A 25,104-nucleotide genomic window follows, 5' to 3' on the forward strand; every position below is an offset into this window, starting at 1 on the left:
TTAATTTTTTTCCTCAGTACTTTTTATTTTACTTTATGTATCAGTCAAACTCATGGTTGAAATTACTCGGCTAATAGGTCGGAATCAGAGGATAGAAACTTTGATTGGTACTGATTAGGGATCGTCTTTGATTGGTGAGATCATTGCATGTGATTAAATTTCATCGGGAATATATACGCGAAGTTTTGACTTGAGCAGAACACTCGCCAAGTTCTCTCAAAATAGCTAGCTGTGAAATTTCGGATATACTCGAGCAGATATTGCGAGTTCGGAATTTAAATTTCGAATAAATTAATTTAAATTCTTAAAACATTGATTTCTTTTATTTCTGTATTCACATCGGTGGTCTAATAAATATCTTTAGTGTAGCTGTGATATCTCGAAGACGTGCCAACATTAAATGGATTCTTCTGGATTAAAAAGATACAAGTTTACGCACAAGTATATCTTGTGTGTGATGTATGTGAATTTATGAAAATATACCATGTGAGATTGAGATCGATATATAATATATATATTTCAATTTTTGTGAAAGAGAAAAGAGCCGTACAATATTGTTCGCGACAAAAACAATTCATAATCGTAGAACGATATCGCATCGAATAGAACGACACTTGCCTGCAATTATGGCTTCCTGGCATCATGATTTGCAAAACGTTCTCATGCAATCTACTACAGAAGATTCGACAGAGGAAATACAACCTGAAGTGATTAATCATCTTGCTGACATCAGTGAACACTTTCGACGTGAATATTATATGGTATTCGATATTTCTTTACAATTAACTTACATCTCGCTGACAAAGTTTTTCGGTAATTTCACGGAATGGACTTTCGCAGAATATTTGAACTTATGCCTCCAAGATTTTGAATATACTTTATAACAATGTAATTAGATTTCTCGAAAATATCATATATTTTGAAATTCTCTTTCTCCTATAAATTTTGAAAATTTAAAAATTTGTCGTATAGAAAACTTATTTAACATCAAATTAAAGAAAAAAAAAAGAATATATATATATATATATATATTAAAATTATATTTCCAAAAACGCATTTTTCAAATTTAATAACTTTATTTTAACTAAGAGCCAAGTAATCAATCAAATTTGATTAATTAAAATTTTTATAGTAATATATAATTTATGATAAAATAAAATTAATGTAGTATTTATCATTTATTATTATAATGTTATTTATATTCATATTGTCACAAAAAAATCAGATAATTTATTTCATTCATCATTAATATAATAAACAGATTAATGATACAATTTTATAAATTTTGAAAAAATTCTACTAATAATTGTTTATTCTACTAATAATTCTATAAAAAATTATGAAAATAGAAACTTCTACAAGATTACAGTTTTTCCAAAAATGTTTTCTAATCTTTCTGTTCAAATTATATAAATAAAGAATCAAATTACGTGATTAATTACTTAATTCATATCGCATTTGAAATGAACAAAAGAAAAAGAAAAATATTAGAAGTAATATAAATGATGAAGAATAATTTATGTAAATTACTAATCGTATATATCTCATTGAATCGTACATATTTGTTTGTTGCACAAATTTCTCTCTCGCTCTCTCTATGATATTCCTCGTGGCACTTGCACTCACTCGAATTTCTCTCTCTTTTTAAAAGAGAGAGAGAGAGAAAGACAGAGATGGAGACATTACAGTCTTGACAGAAAATTTCCTAATTATTCTTTATAAATACAAATGCCAACAACAAATAAAGTGCACTATGCAATGTATATCAAATAATATTTTTACAGATCTATTTTATATAACGTAAAGTGTCTAAAATAATTAATTTTGAAAAACTAATTACGTGCAACCGATATTTGATCTGTTCTTTAAACAGATGTGTATTTAATATTATAAACTACATAATTGAAAAAGTTTCTTCTTGGATTTAAACTTTTTAAATTTTTTGAATTTTTCGAAAAATATAATTAATATAAAGAATCTAATCCTTATACATAAAATATCTCAACAATTATATTATTATGAACAATTTTAGATGTCAAAGAAAATCAAGATGTTAAATATTTATATATATATATATATATATATATATATATATATATATATATATGGTGGGGCATTTATAGTGACACAAGCAATTTCTATAATATATTTTATTTATTCTATTTATTCTATTGATATATATATATATATATATATATATATATATATATAATTATATTCTATTTATTCTCTTTCCTTTTTTACGTAAACATTTAAAGAATAATATCAAAGATTATTATTTATAATGATATAATCTATCGATAGGAATTGCCGGTTGTACTACGTTCGCAAGATAGAATTGAGTACCGGAAAAAGATTTATAAGAAAGTTGTGCGAGATCTCATTCACGACGAACTGCATTACATTCGTGATCTGCACATGATTATCAAAGTAATATATTAAATATACTTCATTATTTTGAAAAAGTTAATTAATTTACGATAATTAAATTAATTTACATTTTAGGTATTTCGTGAAGAAATTATGAAGGTGGCGCAAGATAATAATGAACTTGAGACGCTCTTTAGTAATATTACACATATTTATAAAATTACTATGACATTACTCGGCAATTTAAAAGACAATGGAAAATTAATGGAAATTGCAGAAAAGGAACAAATGTATATAATTGGTTCATGCTTTGAAATATTAGCAGAAACGGTAGAATTCGATGTTTATATAAAGTATGTTCCGCATATATTACACGATATACTTCATGTGTATAAATTTTTTATTAATTATATTTTGTTAGATACGCAAGAGATATTAATAGCCCAGCTAATCGGGAACTTTTAACAAATATAATATCAAGACTAAAAGCAAATGTAGTCTTCCGAACAGGCTATAGTATTAGAGAAGCTGTTAAATGTTATTTGCCAGACCTTTTATTGCAGCCTATATGGCATTGCTTCCTATATTTCAATTACATAAAGGTATTATTTATTATATTTCACTCATGGCATATATATGTATAAAAGGTATATCGCATATATGTATACAAAATTGTTTATACTTATTTCGAAATAATTTTTTACTTTCCATTTTTTTTAATAAATCCTAGGTTTTATGTACGCTTACCCCTAATATGGAGGAGCGCGAAGCTCTGAGAGAAGTACACGATTTCCTAAGACCGTTTCAAATGGAACTGACGAAATCTGTGACGATTCTTCCGAAAAAAGATACAAGATTGTTAATACAGTGTAGAGCGAGAAGACAAACGGCATTAAAAAAGATTAGCGAAATACAAGAAATTGTAGACGGCTGGGATCAAAAAGATATTGGGCAGTGCTGTTACGGCGAATTTATTAGAGGTAATGAAAAATAAAACATATTATCTTCAGTCTTGTTAACGTTTATATATCAATTACGTTTATTAATAACGTTTATTTATCAATAATTTTTGTTTACAGAGGATACATTGAAGAAAGTGGCTAATAATGGACAAGGATTAACCGACAGAAAAGTCTTATTATTCGATGAGTTATTAATATTGTGTAAACCAAATACAAGAGATAATGTTGCAACGGATATTGTTGCATTTGATGAACATCCTACTCACCAACGTGAATTCCGATTGAAAGAGAAATTTTTTATTAGAAAAGTTGATGTTATTGATAGAAAAGATACCGAAGGTAAAAAAATGTTTATTTAAATTTTACTGCCATATCGTGTTAAATTTTCGTGCAATGCAAATACATAATATGTATTTACAGAGTTGAAAAATGCTTTTGAGATTGCATCGAGAGAACATCCTAGTGTTATTCTTATTGCTAAATCTGTTGAGGATAAAAACAATTGGATGGCGGATTTAATGATGTTAAATACAAGAAGTATGTTAGAAAGGACTTTGGATAGTATTCTTTTAGAAGAAGAAAAGAAATATCCATTAAGGCTGCCTCCTGCTCACTTGTATAAATTTGTTGAACAAGATAGCGAGGAGAACATTATTCTAAAGACCAGAGAAAATGGTGTTCCATTGATTAAGGGTGCAACTTTGATAAAATTAGTAGAGAGATTGACTTACCATGTATATAGTGATCCAACTTTTATAAAAACATTCCTTACTACTTATAGGTAAGTAACAGCATTGCATATTGTAATAATTCTTTATAAATACACACACACACATATATATATATATATATATATATATATATATATATATATATATTTATATATATAAAACAAATTTTTAACAATTTATTTTATAGAAGTTTTTGCTCACCTCAAGAATTATTGACATTATTGATAGAAAGATTTAACATACCAGATCCTTCGTTGTTTTATGGTAAGAAAGAAATATCTGTATGTAAAACGACGGAGAGAGAAGATTGGAAAAGATACAAAATAGAGTTCTGTCATCCGGTGCAGTGTAGAGTTTTAAATGTTTTAAGATATTGGGTTAGTAATGCATATATATTTTTTCCACTTTCCATGAATTCTACGCAATTTCTAAAACATTTTTTTTTCTAAAATTCTTACTGTTTTTCATTAGGTGAATCATCATTTTTACGATTTTGAACGTGACGGAAATCTTTCAGAAACATTGCAATCGTTTTTAGAAATGATTAATGGCACATCTGTACAGAATTGGGTTAATTTAGTATTAAAAATTGTAGAAAGAAAGCGCGAATCATCAAAACCTATCCCATTATATTTTAAAGAATGTCCTCCACCGATTGAATCGCATCTTGAAATTCCAGAAAATTATGAAGACTATGGAATACTTACGGTATATAATATTTTTTAACGTTGTGATTTCTTTAAGGAAACATTAGTCACCAAATCATTCACTGAAAAATAAATTGTCGATTACAGATACATCCTATTGAATTAGCAAGACAATTAACATTATTGGAGTTTGAATTGTACAGTGCAGTAAAGTCTTCTGAGTTAGTTGGATGTGTATGGACAAAGGAAGACAGATACGAAAAGTCACCGAATTTAATGAAAATGATAAGACACACGACAAATGTAAGCTTTTGTGTTTCAAATCATCACGAAAGTATACCAAATATTGCAATAACTGGGACTTTTATACTGCGTTTTGATAGTTTACAAGATGGCTGGAGAAAATAATAGTGGAGGCTCAAAATTTTGAAGAGAGAGTAGCCATTGTATCACGTGCAATTGAAATAATGTTGGCGCTACAAGATCTCAATAATTTTAATGGCGTTCTGGCGATTGTCGGAGCTATGGATTCGGCTTCAGTTTTTAGGCTAAAATTTACGTTTCAAGTATGTATAATAGGCAAAAAAAGTTTCACAAATTTTGCGAAATTTGCAAAATTTGAGAAACACTTAAGAATCAAGTATGTATAATTCATATATATGTATATTCACGCTTATATATTTTTCAAAATTTTTTTACGTCAAACCATTCTCCCTTTAACATGTGTTCATTTTCATAGCAATTATCAATAGAATTACTAAATTCTTTAAAAGAAGCGCGACAGCTTAATAGCATTTACGTTCGGAAATATAAAGAAATGTTACAATTTATCAATCCACCTTGTGTACCATTCTTAGGTAAGTATTCTTAGGTAAGTGACAATGATATTTTATGATTATGAAAAGATTTAAATTTTTTTTTCATGCATTCTCAGGTATATATTTGACTAATATTCTGCATATTGAAGAAGGAAATCCAGATTATTTACCAGAAAACCCGAACCTTATCAATTTTAATAAATGGCGAAAAGTGGTAGAAATAATTGGTGAAATACAGCTGTACCAAAATGATCCTTATTGTCTTTCTGTGGAGTCTAAAATAAGACAATATATTGAAAATATATTGTCTTATCCTTTTGATCCTAATATGTCAGATGAAAATATAGACATTTATCTATATAACGAAAGTTTAAAGATAGAGCCAAGGGGATGTGAACCACCTATACAATTCGTAAATGTTCTATATATTAAATTCGTTATAAGTAATTATTCTCTTTTAATTCTTTTTTCAAATAATATTGTTCCAACAGCCGCGGAAATGGCCTGAGATAAACTTAACATCACCGTATCTTCGTACTAGATCTCATAATTTGTTGCCTTGTGCAGCATTGAGCTCAGATTATAGTGAAAATTCGTATTCTCCTCTGGAAGCATCTCCAGCTTTCAAATTATTGGAAACATCGCCACAAACATCGCAATTCGCAAATATTCCAAACATTAGCTACCACAACATATCCAGTTTGTTAAGTATGCATCAATGCTTACTGCGATTTAACAATTATTACGACTGTAAACCTTTTCTCACGCATTGTAGAATCTTCTGAGATTGTATCTCCAAGATCATCTAGTCCGTCTAGTATGTCGAGACATTCGAAGAGTAAACTTCGAAGATTTTTCATGCAGAAAAGTTATGGTTATCCCTTTGTTCAAATGGATGATGATTTTAATACACCGTTGTCATATGAAAGTTCCAGTAAAATGCCAACGCCGCCAGTTAACATACTTCCTACACAACTTTCAACATCTCCATCATCAAGAAAAGGAAAAAGAGCACGTTCATTGGATGAATCATTGCAACAAGTAAGATTCCAAGATTAACTAAAATTTTCTCATTTAATCGAATGAGTTTCCGCATTAATATCTATCATTAATTCAATATTGAAGTATCTTTATAATGCACATTTAAACTTTTTTTCTATAATAACATATTTTTAACTATAAACATATTTTTAAACATAATCAAGTTATTATTTTTATTTAGCATTTGTCAAACATGATTTGATTAATATCATTTTACAATATATATTACATGGTAATGTATTACATAGTATTAAAGTCTTTGATAAATATATATATTAACTCTGCATCCAATTTATCAAAGATATTTTGATATTGTATTAAAGATAGATATTTCTGCATCGATATATGTATTAAAGGTAATCATTATACATACGTACAATAGAGAAAATCTAAGAAATGTATTTTCAAATATATAGGCAAGACAAACATACGCAATTCTTTCACCGAGAGATGATACATCATTCTTTCAAAATACTCAGGACGAGTATTTACACTTACAACAGGACGATGTTGCCAGCTCAATACAATCTGTCTCCACTGACTCATCTGATATCAAGGAGTTATTGATTAAAATTTCATCCGATATGGGTAAAATTTTATCCGAGATGGATAAAATGTCATCCGAGATAGATATGATCAAGAATAAAATCGACGATATAGAAGACAAGGTCGAATTATCGAATATACTTATTAGTACAGTCATATGACTTTGAGAATCTTCCGGATTAATGCAAGAGTATAGATGATGCATTCTACCGTTAGCCAGTTTGCAATCGCTTTGATAATATATCCGATGATTATCGTTTTGTATCTGCAAAATTTTCTAATCTTGAATGCCAGTACGTAATCATCAGCATAATCTTTTATCTTAGGAAAAACGTCTGACTATACTTTCAATTTATCGATTACCTAATTCTTTTCTCTCTAAATTATACGCTATTAAGCTTTGTTTACATAATATTACATACTTAGGGTTGGTTTTATTATATGTATGTTTCAGAGATTAAAATAAACATGTGAAACAGAATAATGTGGACATATTCGTCGTTATATTAGTAATATCATATCATTCATCCTTCTTGCGCAGATAATTAACACGCTAACTCACATTAGTAACAGCGGATCTCTTATTGATTTTCTATTATCATTAAATATTTACATCATTAAATTTGAAATATACAACGCTATTGATATTAATGAATTGTACCATCTACGCATACTTAACATAGTGAGATCGTGTCATCGAGCACACAAATTTATCTCTCAAACGAAATCTTAAAATTGATGCAATACCCGACATCTTTTCGTAGAAAATTAGCCAGATGAACTATCTATAAATATAGAATCCCTAATCTCGATGGCAAGGTCGCTTCGTTTCATTTTGATATTTCATAGACTTGCTCCGTTCGTTTATAAACGTGTCAATAAACCACCTCCGTCTTAATAACTGACGTACGCGAATTTACTTACTTGTCATAAAAATTGCGCCTTAAATATAAGAATTTTTAAATATAAGAATTTTTCGCTTTTTATTCGATTGATATAAAAATTTATAGGATCGGTGATAAAAATTTGCAGAATATGATCACTATTATTGCAGAACGGCGCGAGAAGCGATCAATTAATCAATTTTTCTTCACATTTTTTTGATAATTTTCGGAGAACACGTTTTTTTTTGGCGGCCTGCTTTTTGCGGTGTACTCCACTTTCTTATTCCTCCATTTTTTCAGTATATATATGTATATATATATATATATATATATATTACATGCATACATATTTATTCATATAACATTATAAATATATTCTCTATATAATAACAATTGTAATGATTTCTAAAATAGTATACGGTAATTTTTTCTAAAATAAAAAAATATATTGTGTAAAATATTTTGTGATAATCTTATTCTTACGTGTGGAGAAATGCGCGCCGCAATAACTAAAAAGTAGAATGTTGGAAACATGTCAGTTTATTATATGGAATTTGAATTATAAACTATTTGGGAATAAGAGGAATATAGCACATTTGGCTTTATTTTTTTCCTTTCTATTTTCACACATAATCGAGCATTATGAAAATGGAATGTATATTATATACAGTCAACGCTCCTCTCCTCTTTTCCTGATTATCACTAAGGGACTTCCCATACCGTAGAGCTATCGCTGCGCTTGCTATGCCTAACATCACCGTGAACATCTAAAACGTCGCTCAGTTTGCTGAATCGTCTGGCCCAGCTTCCTCTACCGATGCTACCGGCTTCTCTCAAAACCGAAATCAAATCATCCTCGTCCTCCTTTCCCTTTATCTCTTTCTCGTATTTTTCTTCCTGCGCGATCAACCGTTCGCGTTGTAACTGAGTCGACAAAGAATGCGGTACAGCCGGAATAACGTAGCTCATAATACCAGTGAGTGCGAAAACCTGTAAAATAATAATTTTTGCATCGCTTCGTCATCGAAAGAAATATCTATCGCGTACTTACAACGTGCTCGAAGACAACGACGAAGGCCAAGCGTGCGGCGAAGACGTGCCAATATTGCGGACTGAGACCGTAAGGTTCGTTGGGATCATCCGGGCCGTTTCTGTAACCTCTGTATTGACATGTCTCCGGATGTTCGTCCTCCACGTCGCTCTTCATATCCTCGCGATAATCGGAAGTATTGAATTCTGATAGAGAACTATCGATGTAACCCACTAGATCTTCAGTGGGCGAGTAAACGAACGCGTACACACTTCGTGGAATAAAATCGGAGGTATACGCGATTACAAAGGCCTAAAAATATATTTATATACATTCGTTACATATAATTAATAAATTATTATGTGTTATGTAGATTATATATATCCCAGCAAACACTAAGTAACATTTATATAACTGTTAGTTGTAATTTCCCACTCAATAATATAACTGTTACATGTTATGTAACTGTTACAATAACATGTAACAGTTATATTGTTATATTAAGTGGAATATTATAACTAATAGTTATATCTGTTATTTGGTGTTTGCTGGGATATATATATTTAAATATGGAAGGTTTTTCAAAGTTGAAACGTTTTAACTTATAATATAAATTCGAATCTTTAAAATGAAAAAAAACCACATATTTGAAGAGATTTTAAATATATGTAAAGAATGTACTATGAAATAATTATCATGTTACGGTAAATAAATTAATAGCGTTTCTTTATTTCTTATATTTTATTATTAAAATATGTGAAAATTCAAACAAAATTATAAATTATAAATTGAAAATGATTGCAAATAAATATAATTAATGAATAAAATAACAGATAAGTGGATGAAATAATTATAAATTTTATTCGAAATAATGGCAAATGGATATAAATAATGGATGAATAAATAATAGAAAATGATTATAAATTTTGTACAAAATTTCGTTCAAATTGCAGGCAATTAAAGACAAGTGATGAGTTTGTCTGTGTGTGTATATATTTTGCAATTTTGGAAACTTGATAAATTTGAAAGCTCTCTTTTGCATGATTTATATACAATTCCAGGAATTTTTCTACGTACATTCGATACGACTGCTACATAAGTAACACCTCTGAGGATGCCGAACCAGGCGCCGATATGCTCTACTCGTTCGGCCAACGGTCGTCGAGCCTCCTTTACCATTTTGTATGCATCCAGTCTTATCTCGGCGATATTATTTAATAAAGCGAATAGTGGTGCCAACGGAAATGCTGCCACGAATAACGTTACAAAGCCATATTGTAAAACTATAAATAGAAAGCAGGACGAAATATTTAGAAAAAAATTTTTCTCCGTAAAATATACGTGTATAGAATATTTCAAAACAATCAGATTTTCTTTTAATTGCACAGACGGATTTTTTGATCAAAGTTTAAAGAGTTAGTTTTTTCTCAGTGAAAAAGCAAATCATTTTTTTATTTTTTTTTAATTTTCAATTTTTTCCATCATAATTAAGCTACAAATTAGAGATTCTACTTGAAATCAACTAAAAAATGTAGTTTTGTATACTTTTTGATTTCGTAAAATTTAATTTATGAATAATTTTTTTTTCGCGATCAACTTATTTTGAAATTATTAATGACACTTGTCATCTTCAAATAGAAGAAAAGTCTGTGTCCCAGAGAAAACTGTTATTAAAAGAACATTTAGTAGTTTTAGGACATCTTGTAGCATGTGTGAGTAGTAAGACTATGAGGTTTCTAACGCAGGGGCTCCGAGGGGGGGTGAGGGGCGAGGGGGAACCGCGGGGGGGGGGTGACGTCACGGGGGGGGTGACGTCACGCGGGGTGACGTCACGCGGGGGGGGGTGACGTCACGTGCGGGGGATGATGACGTCACGCGGGGGGGGGGTGACGTCACGTGCGGGGGATGATGACGTCACGCGGGGGATGATGACGTCACGTGCGGGGGATGATGATGTCACGCGGAGATGATGACGTCACGCGGGGGATGATGACGTCACGCGGAGATGATGACGTCACGCGGGGGATGATGACATCACGCGGGGGATGATGACGTCACGCGATGGATGAGGGGGTCCGCGCGGGTAGGGGGGATCCGCGGCGCGAGCGATGGACGAGGGGGTCCGCGCGGGTAGGGGGGATCCGCGGCGCGAGCGATGGACGAGGGGGTCCGCGCGGGTAGGGGGGATCCGCGGCGCGAGCGATGGACGAGGGGGTCCGCGCGGGTAGGGGGGATCCGCGGCGCGAGCGATGGACGAGGGGGTCCGCGCGGGTAGGGGGGATCCGCGGCGCGAGCGATGGACGAGGGGGTCCGCGCGGGTGGGGGGGACGGGTGTGAGAAGAATAGCGCTACGTGTGGGAAAAGGATAGCGTAAAGTGTGTGAAGAGGACAGTGCGACAAGGATGACACGTGACATCATCAACATGTGACAAGGATGGCGTCAACGTGGGACAAGGACGACGCATTATAAGATGCCACATAGGTGGGAGCAGGACGACGCAAAGGTAAGTGAGTGATAGCGACGAGCTTGTGAATGAGAGAGAACGATAATAGCGCGAAGAGAACGCATACGAAAGAGAACTATAATATCGCGAGAACAACGTGTGCGAGAGAGAACGATAATAGCTAAGATAACGCGTGCGAGCGAGAACGAAGATATCGCGAGACTTACAACTAACGCGAGACTTATTGTTAGAACGATAGCGCGTACGAAAGAGAGAGAGAGAGAACGATATTGCTATACTTACAACTAGCGCAAGAGAGACGCAAGGGATGGGAACGCAAGGAGAGGCGCGTAAATAAATACATTTCTTTTCAATACTAAATATAACATTTATTTTAAAATGTGTGCGTGTATTATACAATTTGTGTGTGTGTGTGTGTGTGTGTGTGTGTGTGTGTGTGTGTGTGTGTGTGTGTGTGTCTAATAAAATAATAATATAATAATATAAAATTTAAAATTTAAAAAAAAATAATAATAATATAATAATAAAATAATAAGAATAATATATTTGGGGGGAGTGCGCCGGGCTAAGGAGGAGGCCGCTCCTAGAATGCTAAGGGGTCGATGTGCCGGGCTGAGTGGAGCCGCTCCTGGAACAGAAAAAGACATTTGAATAGTTTTTAATAATTTATTTTAGAACTTTTGATATATTATAAATTGAAAGTTACTTACAAATTATGTTTCTTGAAAGAAGAGTTCGTTACGCGTCGCCGAATTTTCGCTCTGAGTAGGCAGCATGTAATAAGGTTCCAGCAACTCCTCTCGTTGCTCTTCTATACTAGGAGGTTCAGATGGTAAAAAATGTATCTTCCATATTTCCATTCGGTCAGTATTATATACTATGATGGACATATTATCTACATCATATCCTTGTCTCTTGAGGGTACGGAACGTATGACAATATTCCTGGTAACAATCCTTGCAGTCTAGGACAGATCTTATCACCGTTACCTCCGTGCCGCAGTGACAGCACCTAAACGGTGTAAACGGTCCCTCGAAGAACCCGTGGAAATAATTATGTTTTAATGCATAATTTCGATAAAATCCGTACCGACAATCCTTGCAGTAGTGTCGGTTTCGACGTTGGTAGGATTCGGTCCAGAAACATTTTGCAATGTGTATTCTCGGGAGATCAGAGTAAAAGCGAGGATCGGACCTCGGTTTGTATGGTTTAGGAATACACATAATTTTGTTCACTTTTCTTCCTCACACACTCTCCACAACTTTGTGACAAGCACAGAACAACGAAAGAAATAATATTCTAATGTCGCAGGCTCCTCTTCATTATATATCTTTTAATATCTTTTGTCTCATTCCAACTAGAGCATCACGTCTCATCTACCTCAGCATTTCTCTACATCTTTAGCGGAGCGTGTTGAGAAAAGTATAACTATTCTTATTCGTATGGAAGGAAAGAATTAAAATCATAGATGGAATAAAAATAATTATTTATTGCACGCATCGTAAAGAATATCATTTACAGCACATGTTAATAATTCGCAATCGATTAATGATTCGCTGTTAAAGACGTCACTATCACGTATCGTTTTTACAGCATCGCATACAGTAGTAATATTGTTACGTCGTAAAACAGTTTCAAATTGTTTAAATTTTTCATTTACGAGATACGTATTCTCGCATAACCAATTATGCATATGATCGATACAATTTTCAAAATTAAATAAATGTAATAATGTCGGTGGTTTCATGTACAAAGAATTGTCACATAATGTGAGTTTTACAATTTTCGATTGATACATTTCGATCGATAAATCTCCAATCCTTAATGCGAGAGCAGTCGATTGTAGAAATTGTTCAATGTCTGCTTGCTTCTGCATCAACAAATTCCACGTTGAAAAAGGCAACACTATTTGATTGCCTCGATTATCACCGAGAATCAGTTCCACGTACGACACAGCTCCAACGCTTATTCCAATGTCCAAATACTTGTACGACGTTGGGGTTAGAGCGTATCTTCTTCCAAGTATGCGAGTCGCACGACGAGGCTGAATGCTATAAAAATATATAAATTAGATCAATATTTAAAAAAATTAAATAATTAAATATTTAAAGATCGAAACTTACGTGTCACATTTTTGCTTCTTACACGGTGGAGTTTCACCGTTTCGAATCGGAACGTAAAAATTCATGTTGATTTCTTCAGTGAACCTTTCACACGCGCGATTGATGCAATACTGATCGTATTAGAATTAATATCAATTCAAATAGTATCGCAAATTGCAATGTAGAGGGGATTATTGCTGACACGACATTTTAATTTCCTCTAAAATTTTGTCGCGCCGATATACGGCTGCGATGACATCATCATCCCTAGAACAAAGATTTAGCTGAATTCGCTAAAATCGAGCGCCGGTGTACGGCTGCTCCCGACGCAACCACGTTAGATTTTTCAAATGTATGTGACAAAACGCGAAATTATCAAGGTTAAATTGCAAACGTTACTCCGGGAATTTTTTAAGATGAAATCATTCTAGAATGTTCGATGATATGCATGAGACAGTATATAAATCATGCCGTCAAGGTTAAAACACACATCACCCCTAGACAAAGATTTAGCTGAATGTGCTAAAATCGTGCGCCGATGTACGGCTGCTCCCGACGCAACCACGTCAGATTTTTTCAAATGTACGTGACAAAACGTAAAATTTTCAAGGTTAAATTGCGCATCAGAACAAAGATTTAGCTGAATGCGCTAAAATCGAGCGTCGATGTACGGCTGCTCCTGATGCAATCACGTCAGATTTTTCAAATGTACGTGACAAAACGCGAAATTTTCAAGGTTAAGATGTGCATCGGAACAAAGATTAACCGCCAAGGTTAAAACGCACATCACCCCTAGACAAAGATTTAGCTAAATGTGCTAAAATCAAGCGCCGTTTTACGGCTGCTCCCGATGCAACCACATCAGATTTTTCAAATGTACGTGACAAAACATGAAATTATCAAGGTTAAATTGCACACGCTATTCCGGGGAATTTTTTAAGATGAAATCATTCTAGAATGTTCGATGATATGCACGAGACAGTATATAAATCATGATCAAGAGGCACGCCCCGCCAGTAATTTTGCTAAAGTACATCCGGAACTATCATTGGGAAGCGCATTTCGCAAGTGTGTTACAATATGGAGGAACAAAATTTGCGAGAGCAATCCACATTGATTGATTCGCTGGAAGATTACATTGTGTGGGAACAACGATGCGACCAATACATCGAGTCGTTGGAAGAGCAAAGTCGCATCAAGCGACCGCGATTATCGATCGGAAATCGACAATCGCTGATTGCTCGGATCGCGCGCCTCGAAGGGTTGAAAAATTCGGTACGTGGACGTTTCGTACACGCGGGTGCCGGATGTAGCGCGCGTCAAAATAGACTTGTGTGGCGCGAGATTGATACGGCGTTCGAGAGTCGCGTATCGACTGGTGCGGTGATAAACTATAATCACATTGAACCTCGCCAATTTCTCGATGACGCCAAAGACATAGTGATAGAACATGTGCAGGACGTTATGAAAAAACACTGTAATGTGAAAGTGAACACTATATTTAACGGTGAATTCGTGGCTGGGGATAAACACGCCAACAAAAGTATCAATACGCGAAACTATGAACTCTTTCGCACATCCGATTTACGCGAGTGGTACGAACGGCGTGTTATCGAACCCACCCTAGCGTCTCTGGAAGAGTTTCAGGAACGCGATAGCGGGTGGGCTTTGTCGCGAATACTAAATTTAACTGTAAATATAAATAAGTATAATCCTATGCGTGCGGGGTGTCACATCAAATTATCGCGGGAGATTATGTTGAAAAGAGCGGTGATTAATGTACAATCTAAAGACAATGCGTGTTTCGCGTGGACAGTGGTCGCCGCCCTATACCCCGCCGAAAGAGACACGAATCGGGAATCATCGTACCCGCATTACACGACAGTGCTGAATCTCCAGAACATTGAGTTTCCAGTGACTGTGAACCAAATAAAAAATTTTGAACTTGCCAATGACATTTCTATAAATGTGTACAGCATCGAAGACAAGAACAGCATTGTCCCGATGCGTCTTACGGAGCAGAAGCGGGATAAGCATATCAACTTGCTGTACATTGAAGACGACAACAGCGTCGGACATTTCACTTGGATTAAGAATTTATCCCGGCTCGTGAGCTCACAATTGAGCAAACACAAGAATCCAAAATATATCTGCGATCGGTAAGTTTAATTTGAATAATTATAAGTTATGTAGCAAATTGTATATAAATCTAAAAAAAATTTTTCTTTTACAGATGCCTGCATTATTTTAATTCGGACACCAAGTTGCAGTCGCATACGGTCGACTGTGGAAAGATGAATGATTGCGCTGTCCGATTGCCGAGCGATAAGGACAAGTGGTTATCGTTCAACAACTTTAATCGGAAGGAGCGGCTTCCATTTGTGGTCTACGCCGACCTGGAATGCGTTCTGGCCAAGACGGAAGAAGAGAAAAACGCATATCAACATCACCAAGTATTTAGTTTAGCTTATTATGTACATTGTTCATACGACGAATCTTTATCGGCATATCATTCGCGTCGTAGCGCCGATTGTATAGCATGGTTCGCCGCAGACCTCAAAAATTTAGCGTTACGTGTAAAAAATATTTTAAAAACAAATGTCCCCATGGTAAATTTGACGTCCGAAGAGTGGGAGAAATTCCATAGCGCCACTCAATGTCATATATGCGAAAAACCGTTCGTGCAAGACGATACACGCGTTCGCGATCATTGCCATCTGACCGGGCGGTACAGAGGTCCAGCACACTCAAATTGCAATTTAAATTATAAAGAATCTTTTTGTATTCCCATAGTTTTTCACAATTTATCCGGTTATGATTCACATTTCATTATCGAGGAAATAGCCACATCGTTCGAAGGGAAAATCGAGTTACTTCCGATAACAAAAGAGAAATATATTTCGTTTACAAAAGATGTTTGTATGGATGAAGAATCAAAAAATCATGTAAAATTACGTTTCATCGATTCATTCAAATTTCTCGCATCGAGTCTCGACAAATTGGCATCGTTTTTGGACAAAGATAAACTCAAAATTTTAAAATCAGAATTTCAAAATTTATCAACAGAAAATTTCAATTTGTTAACGCGAAAAGGTGTATTTCCGTACGAATACATCGACTCTGTAGAGAGGTTGCAAGATACGTGTTTACCACCGCGCGAATCGTTTTACAGTTCCTTGACCGGTGACACTGTATCCGAGAGCGATTACGCGCACGCCGAGAACATCTGGACGCGATTCTCCATTCGAACGCTAGGAGAATATAGCGATTTATATCTTAAAATTGATGTCTTGTTATTAGCCGACATTTTCGAAAACTTTCGAGATAAATGTATCGAAAGTTACGGACTCGACCCCGCGTATTACTATACTCTCCCCGGATACACGTGGGACGCCATGTTGAAACATACCAAGATCACGTTCGAGCTGCTTACTGACATCGACATGGTTATGTTCATCGAACGTGGTATACGCGGCGGTCTGAGTCAATGTTCGGGTAGATACGCTCGCGCTAATAACAAGTACATGGAGTCGTACGATCCATCGAAACCATCATCGTACTTGATGTACTTTGATGTAAATAATTTGTACGGATGGGCAATGTGTCAACCGTTGCCTTACGCCAATTTTCAATGGGTCGACGATGTGACCAATTTTGATGTATCATCCATCACGCTAGATTCGCCTACAGGCTATGTCCTCGAAGTGGACCTCGAGTACCCGCAACATCTTCACGATGCGCACACTGACCTGCCGTTTTGCCCGACACGCGACAAACCACCTGGCAAGCGGGAATTTAAACTGCTTGCAACGCTATACGATAAGAAGCGTTACGTGATACACTATCGCAACCTGCAGCAGTGTACGCGTCACGGTCTTCGCGTAACAAAAATACATCGAATTTTACAGTTTTCACAATCTCCGTGGCTTCGAAATTACATAGAATTAAATACACATTTTAGAACATTGGCTAAAAATGATTTCGAAAAAAATTTATATAAATTAATGAACAATGCAGTGTTTGGTAAAACGATGGAAAATGTGCGCAATCGTGTCGATGTTAAATTGTTAACAAAGTGGGATGGTCGGTATGGCGCAGAGGCAATGATCGCGAAACCAAATTTCCACAGCAGAAGCGTTTTTTCAGAAAACTTAATCGCTGTGGAATTGCGCAAACTCGAGGTGAAATTCTACAAACCGATTTACGTGGGTATGTGCATACTCGACATATCCAAGACATGTTTGTACGAGTTTCATCACGAGTATATGACGCCAATGTATCGCGACAAATGCCAGGTAATGTACACCGATACGGATAGTCTCATATATCACATTGAGTGCGCGGATGTGTATGAGAATATGAAGCGCGATATCATCAGATTCGACACGAGCGATTATGCAGTGGATAATGCGTATGGTATACCGCTTGTAAATAAAAAGGTACCGGGCCTGATGAAGGACGAAAACAACGGTACCATAATGACCGAATTCGTCGGGCTCAGAGCAAAGATGTACGCGTTACGAGTGAATGGAAAAAAGGACACGAAGAAAGTTAAAGGTGTCAAGAGTAACGTTGTTGCGAGAACGATAACGTTTGACGACTACATGCGGTGTTTGAAAGAAGAAATTGAAATGACGCGTCAGCAGTCGTGTATACGATCTAAACTGCACCAAGTATACACGATCTGCGAGACGAAAATTGCTCTGAGTCCGTACGACGATAAGCGGTATATCGTACCCGAAACCACCGATACGTTACCGTGGGGACATTATAGAATACCATTGTAAATAAATGTATATTTTATTTATTATTAATTGTATATTTTGTACATAACCATGTATATATTTTTATATTTAATACACTTTATATATTTTTATATTATTAAATATTTATATATTAAATTATTTATATAGTTTATATGTATATTATTTTAATAAATATTTATAATACACTATTTTTATGTATCCAAGAGTTGTATGATTTATCCATTCCCAACCATTTCACGTATACGTCATCACCCTTTTCCCGCAAAATTTTTTCCACGAGATATACGTCGGGATTAGCGACGCGTTGTAATTCGTATTCGTAGAATCCTCCAGCGACGGGATCTCCACGCGAATCTTGGAGTATGAATGTCGCGGGATTAGTTTTCTGCACCTCGACAATCTTAAAAACTTCGGTCGTCCAATTAGGTGTGAAACCTTTTTCAAAGATGGTCTTGTATTTGCTTACGCGTACCGAATCGCCTACTTTAAATTTTGTCGGAGCCGCAATTTTTACGTTGCTATACACCGTATTTAAAAGTTTTTCGGCGATCGCTGGAGTGACGTCGGCAGGTCTCATACCGATGGTGCGATGTTTTCGCGTATTGTACTCTGCAACGAGTCGAGATAGCTCGTCGATCCATTTGTAATTTCCGTTGAGCGTAAACATTTTCCACATATTGTTTTTCAAAGTACGATTGAATCGTTCCACGACCGAGGCTTTCATAATGGAATACGTCGAGTAATGATTAATGTTGTGTTTCTTCATGAGTTTCTGCACACTCGCGTTGTAAAATTCTTTTCCTCTGTCGGTTTGAAAATTTTTCGGACACCTTTTATCGTCTCTAATAATCTTTGCGATCGTTTCGGACATTTCGTTTCCGCTCTTGCTCTTGAGCGGTACGGCCCACGCATACTTGCTCAACACATCGATAACTGTGAGTATGTATTTATGACCCTTGTTGAGTCGAGAATACGAACGCATGTCGACCACGTCCGCCTGCCACAGATCGTCGTATCCGCATACAATGACGCGTCTTCGTGGAAAATTTCTTCTCGCCGGAGCATGTAGTTCCTCGACAAGTTGTCGCTTTTCGGAGGTGTTTATCTTCTTTCGCACGTTTGATCGAGGCATAATTAATATTGCGATATTAGTATGTCTCGTTTACTGTGTCGAGTCAGATGTTGCATATCTCAGCACATTCTTTATCTCATCCATCATTATTCGTAGCGCCTGCACGTGTGTTTCAAGCGTGATAATTTTTTGCTCAATTTCTCCCTGTCGATCTCTCAAAAGTTTATCCACATATCGTTTGTTGACGGCGTCAGTATCAGTTTCCGGTTGCGCTACACGTTGAATCTTGCGCGACCTTGCGTCAAAGCCGGTAGTAGTCTGGCAGAGAGCATTATCGCGAACGTAATTTCTCAATAATCCATTCCATTGATAGTACAAATTATTCGACGTTCCGAGCGATAATCCAAATTTATTAATCGACATTTCGGTACCGAGAACTTTGACGGAATGACATGTATCGTTGACGCATAGTTTAATTTATAATAATGCCAGCCTCGCGAAGTTCTTCGATAATTGACAAGATTTCATTGTCGTGAGCATTGTTGCCGGCTCGACGCGAGGCGTCCAGCAATCGCAAACGATCTACCAATTCGTTGGGATCGTTCCAATGCACGTAATCGATCATGTTGTCGCTTAGCGTCATGGTGTGCGGCGCGTCTATACCTCTTCCCACCTTTCTATCGGGGAATAATGGTGCAATTATATATTTGTACTTGTATCCTTTGTTACTTTTAATAGGATTATTAACTTTGTTGTCACGTTTATGCGCATTTGTTGCTTTTAATATACTTTGATATTTATACAAATCGTCTTGAGTGTATTTTTTATGATTGGGAAATTTTCTAAAAATCAAATCGTAGATACCTTCGGATCCCGTATATTTTATTCCATCGATAATTATATTATCTTCCATGTCCACATCGAAACGTTTATCACCGAGCATCATTCCTTCGCTGGTAAATTTAACACCGTAGACGTAATCCATACTCTTATTTTTATCAACACTCATGATAGCTCCTATATATTTTTGCGCTAGTGGACCAAAATGATCTCGGAACGTTTTCTGACCTTCGGACGTTTCTAATTCATGTCGGACCGATGTTACAAACGAATCGGGCGTGGTCTCATAAATTTCTTCGACGGACGGGGATGGTATTGTTTGACGCGGTTGTACTTTTATCGGAGTAGAAACAGTAGCCATATTAGAAAATTGTTTCCTTCGTTTCGATCGATTCGGTGTCGAATATATCGGCGAATCGTTTATCGGCATATTTATCCGTGCTCGCTTTATTCCTTGCTTCGACTCTTTTATTTTTTCCTCGTGCTTCTCTCCAAACGTTAAACTCAATGGTTCAATTTTCGGCGCATCAGATTCCACAGTATTTTCGATAAGCTGTTTTAAAGGTTCGGTAATTGGCTTAAATTGTCTTTCCAATGCAACGTCTTCCTCCATTTTACCAGTTTTCAAAGCGCGATATTTTTTGCGAATTGATTCGCTCATTTTTGCAATCTCTATCGCAATCTTTTCACGATCGTCGTTCATGATGCTTGATCAATGTGTCGATGACGACTGATCGCTTTACGGTATCGCGAAATCATTAAATCCTCTTCTATATCGTCCATTGATCAACGTGCTGTCTTTATCAATGACTACGAAGCCATATTTGCGTTGCCAACATTTCTGACACAATGCGCGGAAATCGTCGTAAGACATGTCGGTATTTACATGATCGTTGTATACATGTTTCAAGTTTGTGCCGTCTTGTTTAAATAAAATCAAAAGATTCGCATTATCGCGTATAAGATGCTTAGGTATCTTGGCATACGTTTGACAAAGATAGAAACAGTCGACGCTCGAGTGTCGACCCATTGCAAAGTATTCTCTTATCGTATCTTGCTTGTCACATGCCACGTCATCAAAGATAAAGATGGAATTCGGAAGCGCCTCGCTCGGTGGAATGACATCGCTGTTATTAGAGAATGTGAAATAGCCAATTTCGTCTATAGGTGCTAATAAATTTTCCAAGTATCTATATTTCGGTTGTTGAAGCGATTTCGAGTATACGTACGCGTTCTCGAAACGTACACCGTACGGACTTTCTATCAAACTAATCAACACGTTTGTCTTACCGCAGTTTGAAGGGCCGCAAACGATACCGCGTATAGTAGTCGGTAGCATGTTTCCATGCTTGCGTACTTTTTTCTCCGATATTAGTCTATCGTCGAAATTTGATACTTTGATTATCCGCGCTTGTCGCACGAACCGCATGTTTTCTCTTTCGAATCAATTTTGCGAATGATCACGAGGGGGGAGACCTATTTATAGAGGTGTCTCAACTCGAAACCGTTCAGTATCAAAATGTTTCTCCTTCTGTCGGATGAAAGAGACATTTTCCGGCTTACCGCCGAACAACTGCAGTATATCCCAAAGATTGTTTTACTACAAAATTTTGGTGATTACGTGGAACGATTGTGGGACAAGCTTCCAGAATATATAAAGGCTGATTCGGAGGTTCGACAATATCGTTCGTGCATGCGACATTACAATCAGCCGTGGATGCGAACACACATCGACGGTCCGCCACCATTAATAAAAAATTGCTACGAATGTCAGCGAGAATCGTAAGAGGTAGCGGTCTCTTAAATCGTGCGATAAACGCTCTTCCCATCGAATTACATATTCCCGGTTATCAGTTTTGCGGCCCGGGAACTCGATTAGAGAAACGATTGGCTAGAGGCGATCGAGGCATCAATCCATTGGACACCGCTTGTCGCGAGCACGACATTGCTTACTCGCGAAGCAACGACCTCGGTCAACGACACGTCGCGGATCGCATACTAGCTGCAAGAGCGCGAGAACGCATTACCGCGAGGGATTCGACTCTTGGTGAAAGAGCAGCCGCTACGACTGTTTGGGCGACAATGAAGGCAAAGACAAAACTCGGCATGGGGATGAAAAAGTCATCGACGACAAAGAGGAGGAAAAAACGAATACTTCCAGTAGCGAAACGCGGTGGTATTTTACCACTTTTACCGTTGTTGGGAGTTGTCGGTTCTTTGGCCGGCGGTGCGGCGGGAATCGCAAAGGCGGTAAACGATAGCAAGGCGGCGCAACGTCAGCTGGAAGAGTTGCAGCGTCACAATCGCGCTATGGAAGGTCGCGGACTTTATCTTGCTCCGTACAAGCGTGGACAGGGATTCTCAACAAAGTCTAAGAGAAAAAAAAAAACGTCGAAAAAACATTAAAAATGCCTACGGGTGCGACAACTAACGTGCAATTGGAACAATTGGCGAAACGTATGCACATACCGTTCTTTAGAGGTGTTTTCATGCGCAATAATTTACCAATAAGCAGTGTACGACGAAACGAGAGCGGTATCGTCAATTTGGATGACGTTGATGGTCCCGGTACTCATTGGGTAGCGTACGCAAAGAGGGGAGATCGTATCGTATATTTCGACAGTTTTGGAAACCTTCGACCACCCAAGGAACTTGTGCGATATTTCGGACGAGTGAAAATTGAATACAATTATGCATCTTATCAAAGTTACAATCAGAGCATCTGTGGACAGTTGTGTTTAAAATTTCTTCAAACAGTCGACGATCAATTTAAAGCCTGACAATCCATCGTCATGACTCAGTATTCGTTCGACATGTCACTGACACTTACGTTGACTGGCAGAAGCAGCGTTCTCGCTGTAAGCTATTTTCCCGCTATAGATTTGACTGATGCCGATTACGAGCTTGGATTAACGGATTTTGAAACTTATCATACGATTCCAAACGTAAATTTTTTGAATAATAAATTTTACTTTGGCAACGACGACAAGGAAATTACGATTCCCGAAGGATCGTACGAATTGCACGCTATAAATGACTATCTCAAACGTGCAATTTTGCAAGATGAACACCTTTCCAGAGATGTTGAAAACGATTATGATGAGGAATATCCAATAGCGCTCCGCGCCAATCATAGCACGCTAAAGAGCGAAATCAAATGTGCCTACAGAATAAACTTTACCAAACCCAACAATGTAGGATCCTTGCTTGGATTCTCATCGAATCGTATATTGCAACCTCGCGAGTGGTACGAATCGGACGAACCAGTTAATATTATAAACGTAAATATTATTCGTATAGAATGTAACATGACTACTGGTGCGTACAGCAATGGCATGCGCGTACACACAATACATGAATTTTCACCGAGCGTACCACCAGGATATAAGATATCGGAAACGCCGGCACAGATCATTTACCTGCCGATCATCGTACGGAGCATTACGGATTTAACAATACGTATTGTGGATCAAAGAGGTCGATTGCTCGATTTTCGAGGAGAGGAAATTACCGTAAGATTGCATATACGGCGGCGACAAACATAGTATGCTCGTGCTGAACGAAACGGAGCACGCGAGAGACAATACTTTTACGAGGGACAATACTATTGCGGTATCGGGTGACAATAATAAGATAGCCATTAAGAAGAAGCTGAGCGCGTTGAATCGTGAATTTTTAAAATCATTGGGATTCATCGTACGAAAAGAATGATTGATATTTTGAATATCGGAGGTGAACCAGTCTTTGACGATCGCATCGTCAAGATTGAGACTCATACATACAATCCGTACGCCAATACGATGCTTGGATACAGCGACGAGATACGAATACCTATACAACATCAGGATTTGTACACGTTACCGTGCGAAAGCTTTCTTTACATCGAGGGAAGGTTTAATGTGCGTAAAGCGAATGACGAAATGAAGGTTGTATTGGGAAACAATTGCGTCGCATTCATGTTTGATGAGCTTCGATACGAACTCGACGGAGTAGAGATTGATCGCAACAGAAATGTTGGAATAACTTCGACGCTCAAAAATTATGTCTCTCTAACGCACCAGAAAAGTATAAACTTGAAGAACGCTGCGTGGGATTTGACGTACAATGGTGACAAAAATTATTTCAACTATTGTGTACCGCTCAACATGCTGCTGGGATTTTGCGAAGATTATAAACGCGTTGTGATTAACGCTCGTCACGAATTGATTTTGATACGTTCGCGCAACGATAATAATTGTCTATTCGGACACCCATCGTCGGAGGCAGAGATTGAATTACTCAAGATACAGTGGCGTATGCCTCATGTAATATTGAACGAGATTAATAAATTGTCGATGTTGCGAATGTTGGAAAGCGGACGATACTTGAATATGAGTTTCAGATCTTGGGATCTATACGAATTTCCTCTGCTGCATAGCACGACTAAGCATTCATGGACCGTGAAAGCCGCCTCCCAGCTAGAGAAACCACGATACGTGATCTTTGCATTGCAAACTGGTAAAAAGAATTCAGTGTCACAAGATGTTACATTATTCGATGACTGCAAATTAACCAACGTTAAACTCTATTTAAACTCGGAATTTTATCCCTATGATGATTTAAATTTAGATTTTGAAAAAAATAGATTCGCCGTTCTATTCAACATGTACTCTCGTTTTCGCAAATCTTATTATGGATGCGATGATAATGCAACGCTATTAACCATTTCAAAGTTTCTACATTGCGGTCCTCTCGCGGTCATTGATTGCTCGCGACAAAACGAGTCTGTCAAAACTGCTACCGTGGACGTGAGAATAGAGTTTGAATGCAGGGAAAATATACCGGCGAATA

General features: G+C 36.6%; 3 protein-coding genes across 9 annotated transcripts in view; 2 read left to right on the forward strand and 1 right to left on the reverse strand.

Annotated features, from left to right (window-relative positions):
- The window catches only part of LOC145972640 (protein son of sevenless-like), a 57,882-nt gene extending 49,352 nt beyond the window's left edge, over positions 1–8,530 (forward strand). The window contains exons 1-15 of one of the 6 annotated variants that reach the window (XM_083101386.1): positions 219–761; positions 2,506–2,723; positions 2,792–2,972; positions 3,101–3,350; positions 3,450–3,671; positions 3,753–4,113; positions 4,251–4,440; positions 4,535–4,771; positions 4,858–5,013; positions 5,094–5,276; positions 5,450–5,567; positions 5,645–5,940; positions 6,020–6,236; positions 6,304–6,569; positions 6,986–8,529. In XM_083101386.1, coding sequence (XP_082957512.1) covers positions 627–761; positions 2,506–2,723; positions 2,792–2,972; positions 3,101–3,350; positions 3,450–3,671; positions 3,753–4,113; positions 4,251–4,440; positions 4,535–4,771; positions 4,858–5,013; positions 5,094–5,276; positions 5,450–5,567; positions 5,645–5,940; positions 6,020–6,236; positions 6,304–6,569; positions 6,986–7,276 — 3,321 coding nt within the window. In that variant the 5' untranslated portion in view covers positions 219–626 and the 3' untranslated portion in view covers positions 7,277–8,529. Of the gene's footprint in view, positions 1–218; positions 762–2,505; positions 2,724–2,791; positions 2,973–3,100; positions 3,351–3,449; positions 3,672–3,752; positions 4,114–4,250; positions 4,441–4,534; positions 4,772–4,857; positions 5,014–5,093; positions 5,277–5,449; positions 5,568–5,644; positions 5,941–6,019; positions 6,237–6,303; positions 6,570–6,985 lie in introns of those variants that run through there. The other 5 variants (XM_083101382.1, XM_083101383.1, XM_083101387.1 and 2 more) reach the window with 5 other exon arrangements.
- LOC145972643 (anoctamin-4) overlaps positions 6,958–25,104 on the reverse strand; it is a 30,873-nt gene continuing 12,726 nt past the window's right edge. For both annotated transcript variants that reach the window (XM_083101391.1, XM_083101390.1), the window contains exons 12-14: positions 10,107–10,312; positions 9,051–9,341; positions 6,958–8,989 (exon numbers count right to left, since the gene is read on the reverse strand). In XM_083101391.1, the coding sequence (XP_082957517.1) occupies positions 8,702–8,989; positions 9,051–9,341; positions 10,107–10,312 (785 nt within the window). In that variant the 3' untranslated portion in view covers positions 6,958–8,701. The remainder of the gene's footprint in view (positions 8,990–9,050; positions 9,342–10,106; positions 10,313–25,104) is intronic.
- On the forward strand, positions 14,023–18,560 carry LOC145972642 (uncharacterized). The gene is made up of 2 exons (XM_083101389.1): positions 14,023–15,755; positions 15,830–18,560. Exons 1-2 carry the CDS (start codon positions 14,677–14,679, stop codon positions 18,381–18,383), a joined length of 3,633 nt encoding a protein of 1,210 aa, XP_082957515.1. The 5' UTR covers positions 14,023–14,676; the 3' UTR covers positions 18,384–18,560.

This window comes from Camponotus vicinus, unplaced genomic scaffold (genome assembly GCF_025532165.1).
Source record: "Camponotus vicinus isolate PSW18456_S1 unplaced genomic scaffold, iyCamVici1.0 SCAF_6, whole genome shotgun sequence".
NCBI lineage: Eukaryota > Metazoa > Arthropoda > Insecta > Hymenoptera > Formicidae > Camponotus > Camponotus vicinus.

What these genes read in the sequence shown, in the direction of transcription:
- LOC145972642 (XM_083101389.1), top strand. Translation starts at nt 14,677, where the DNA reads ATGGAGGAACAAAATTTGCGAGAGCAATCCACATTGATTGATTCGCTG. An exon ending in CCAAAATATATCTGCGATCG is followed by an intron (nt 15,756 to 15,829) that starts GTAAGTTTAATT and finishes TTTCTTTTACAG; the next exon opens with ATGCCTGCATTATTTTAATT.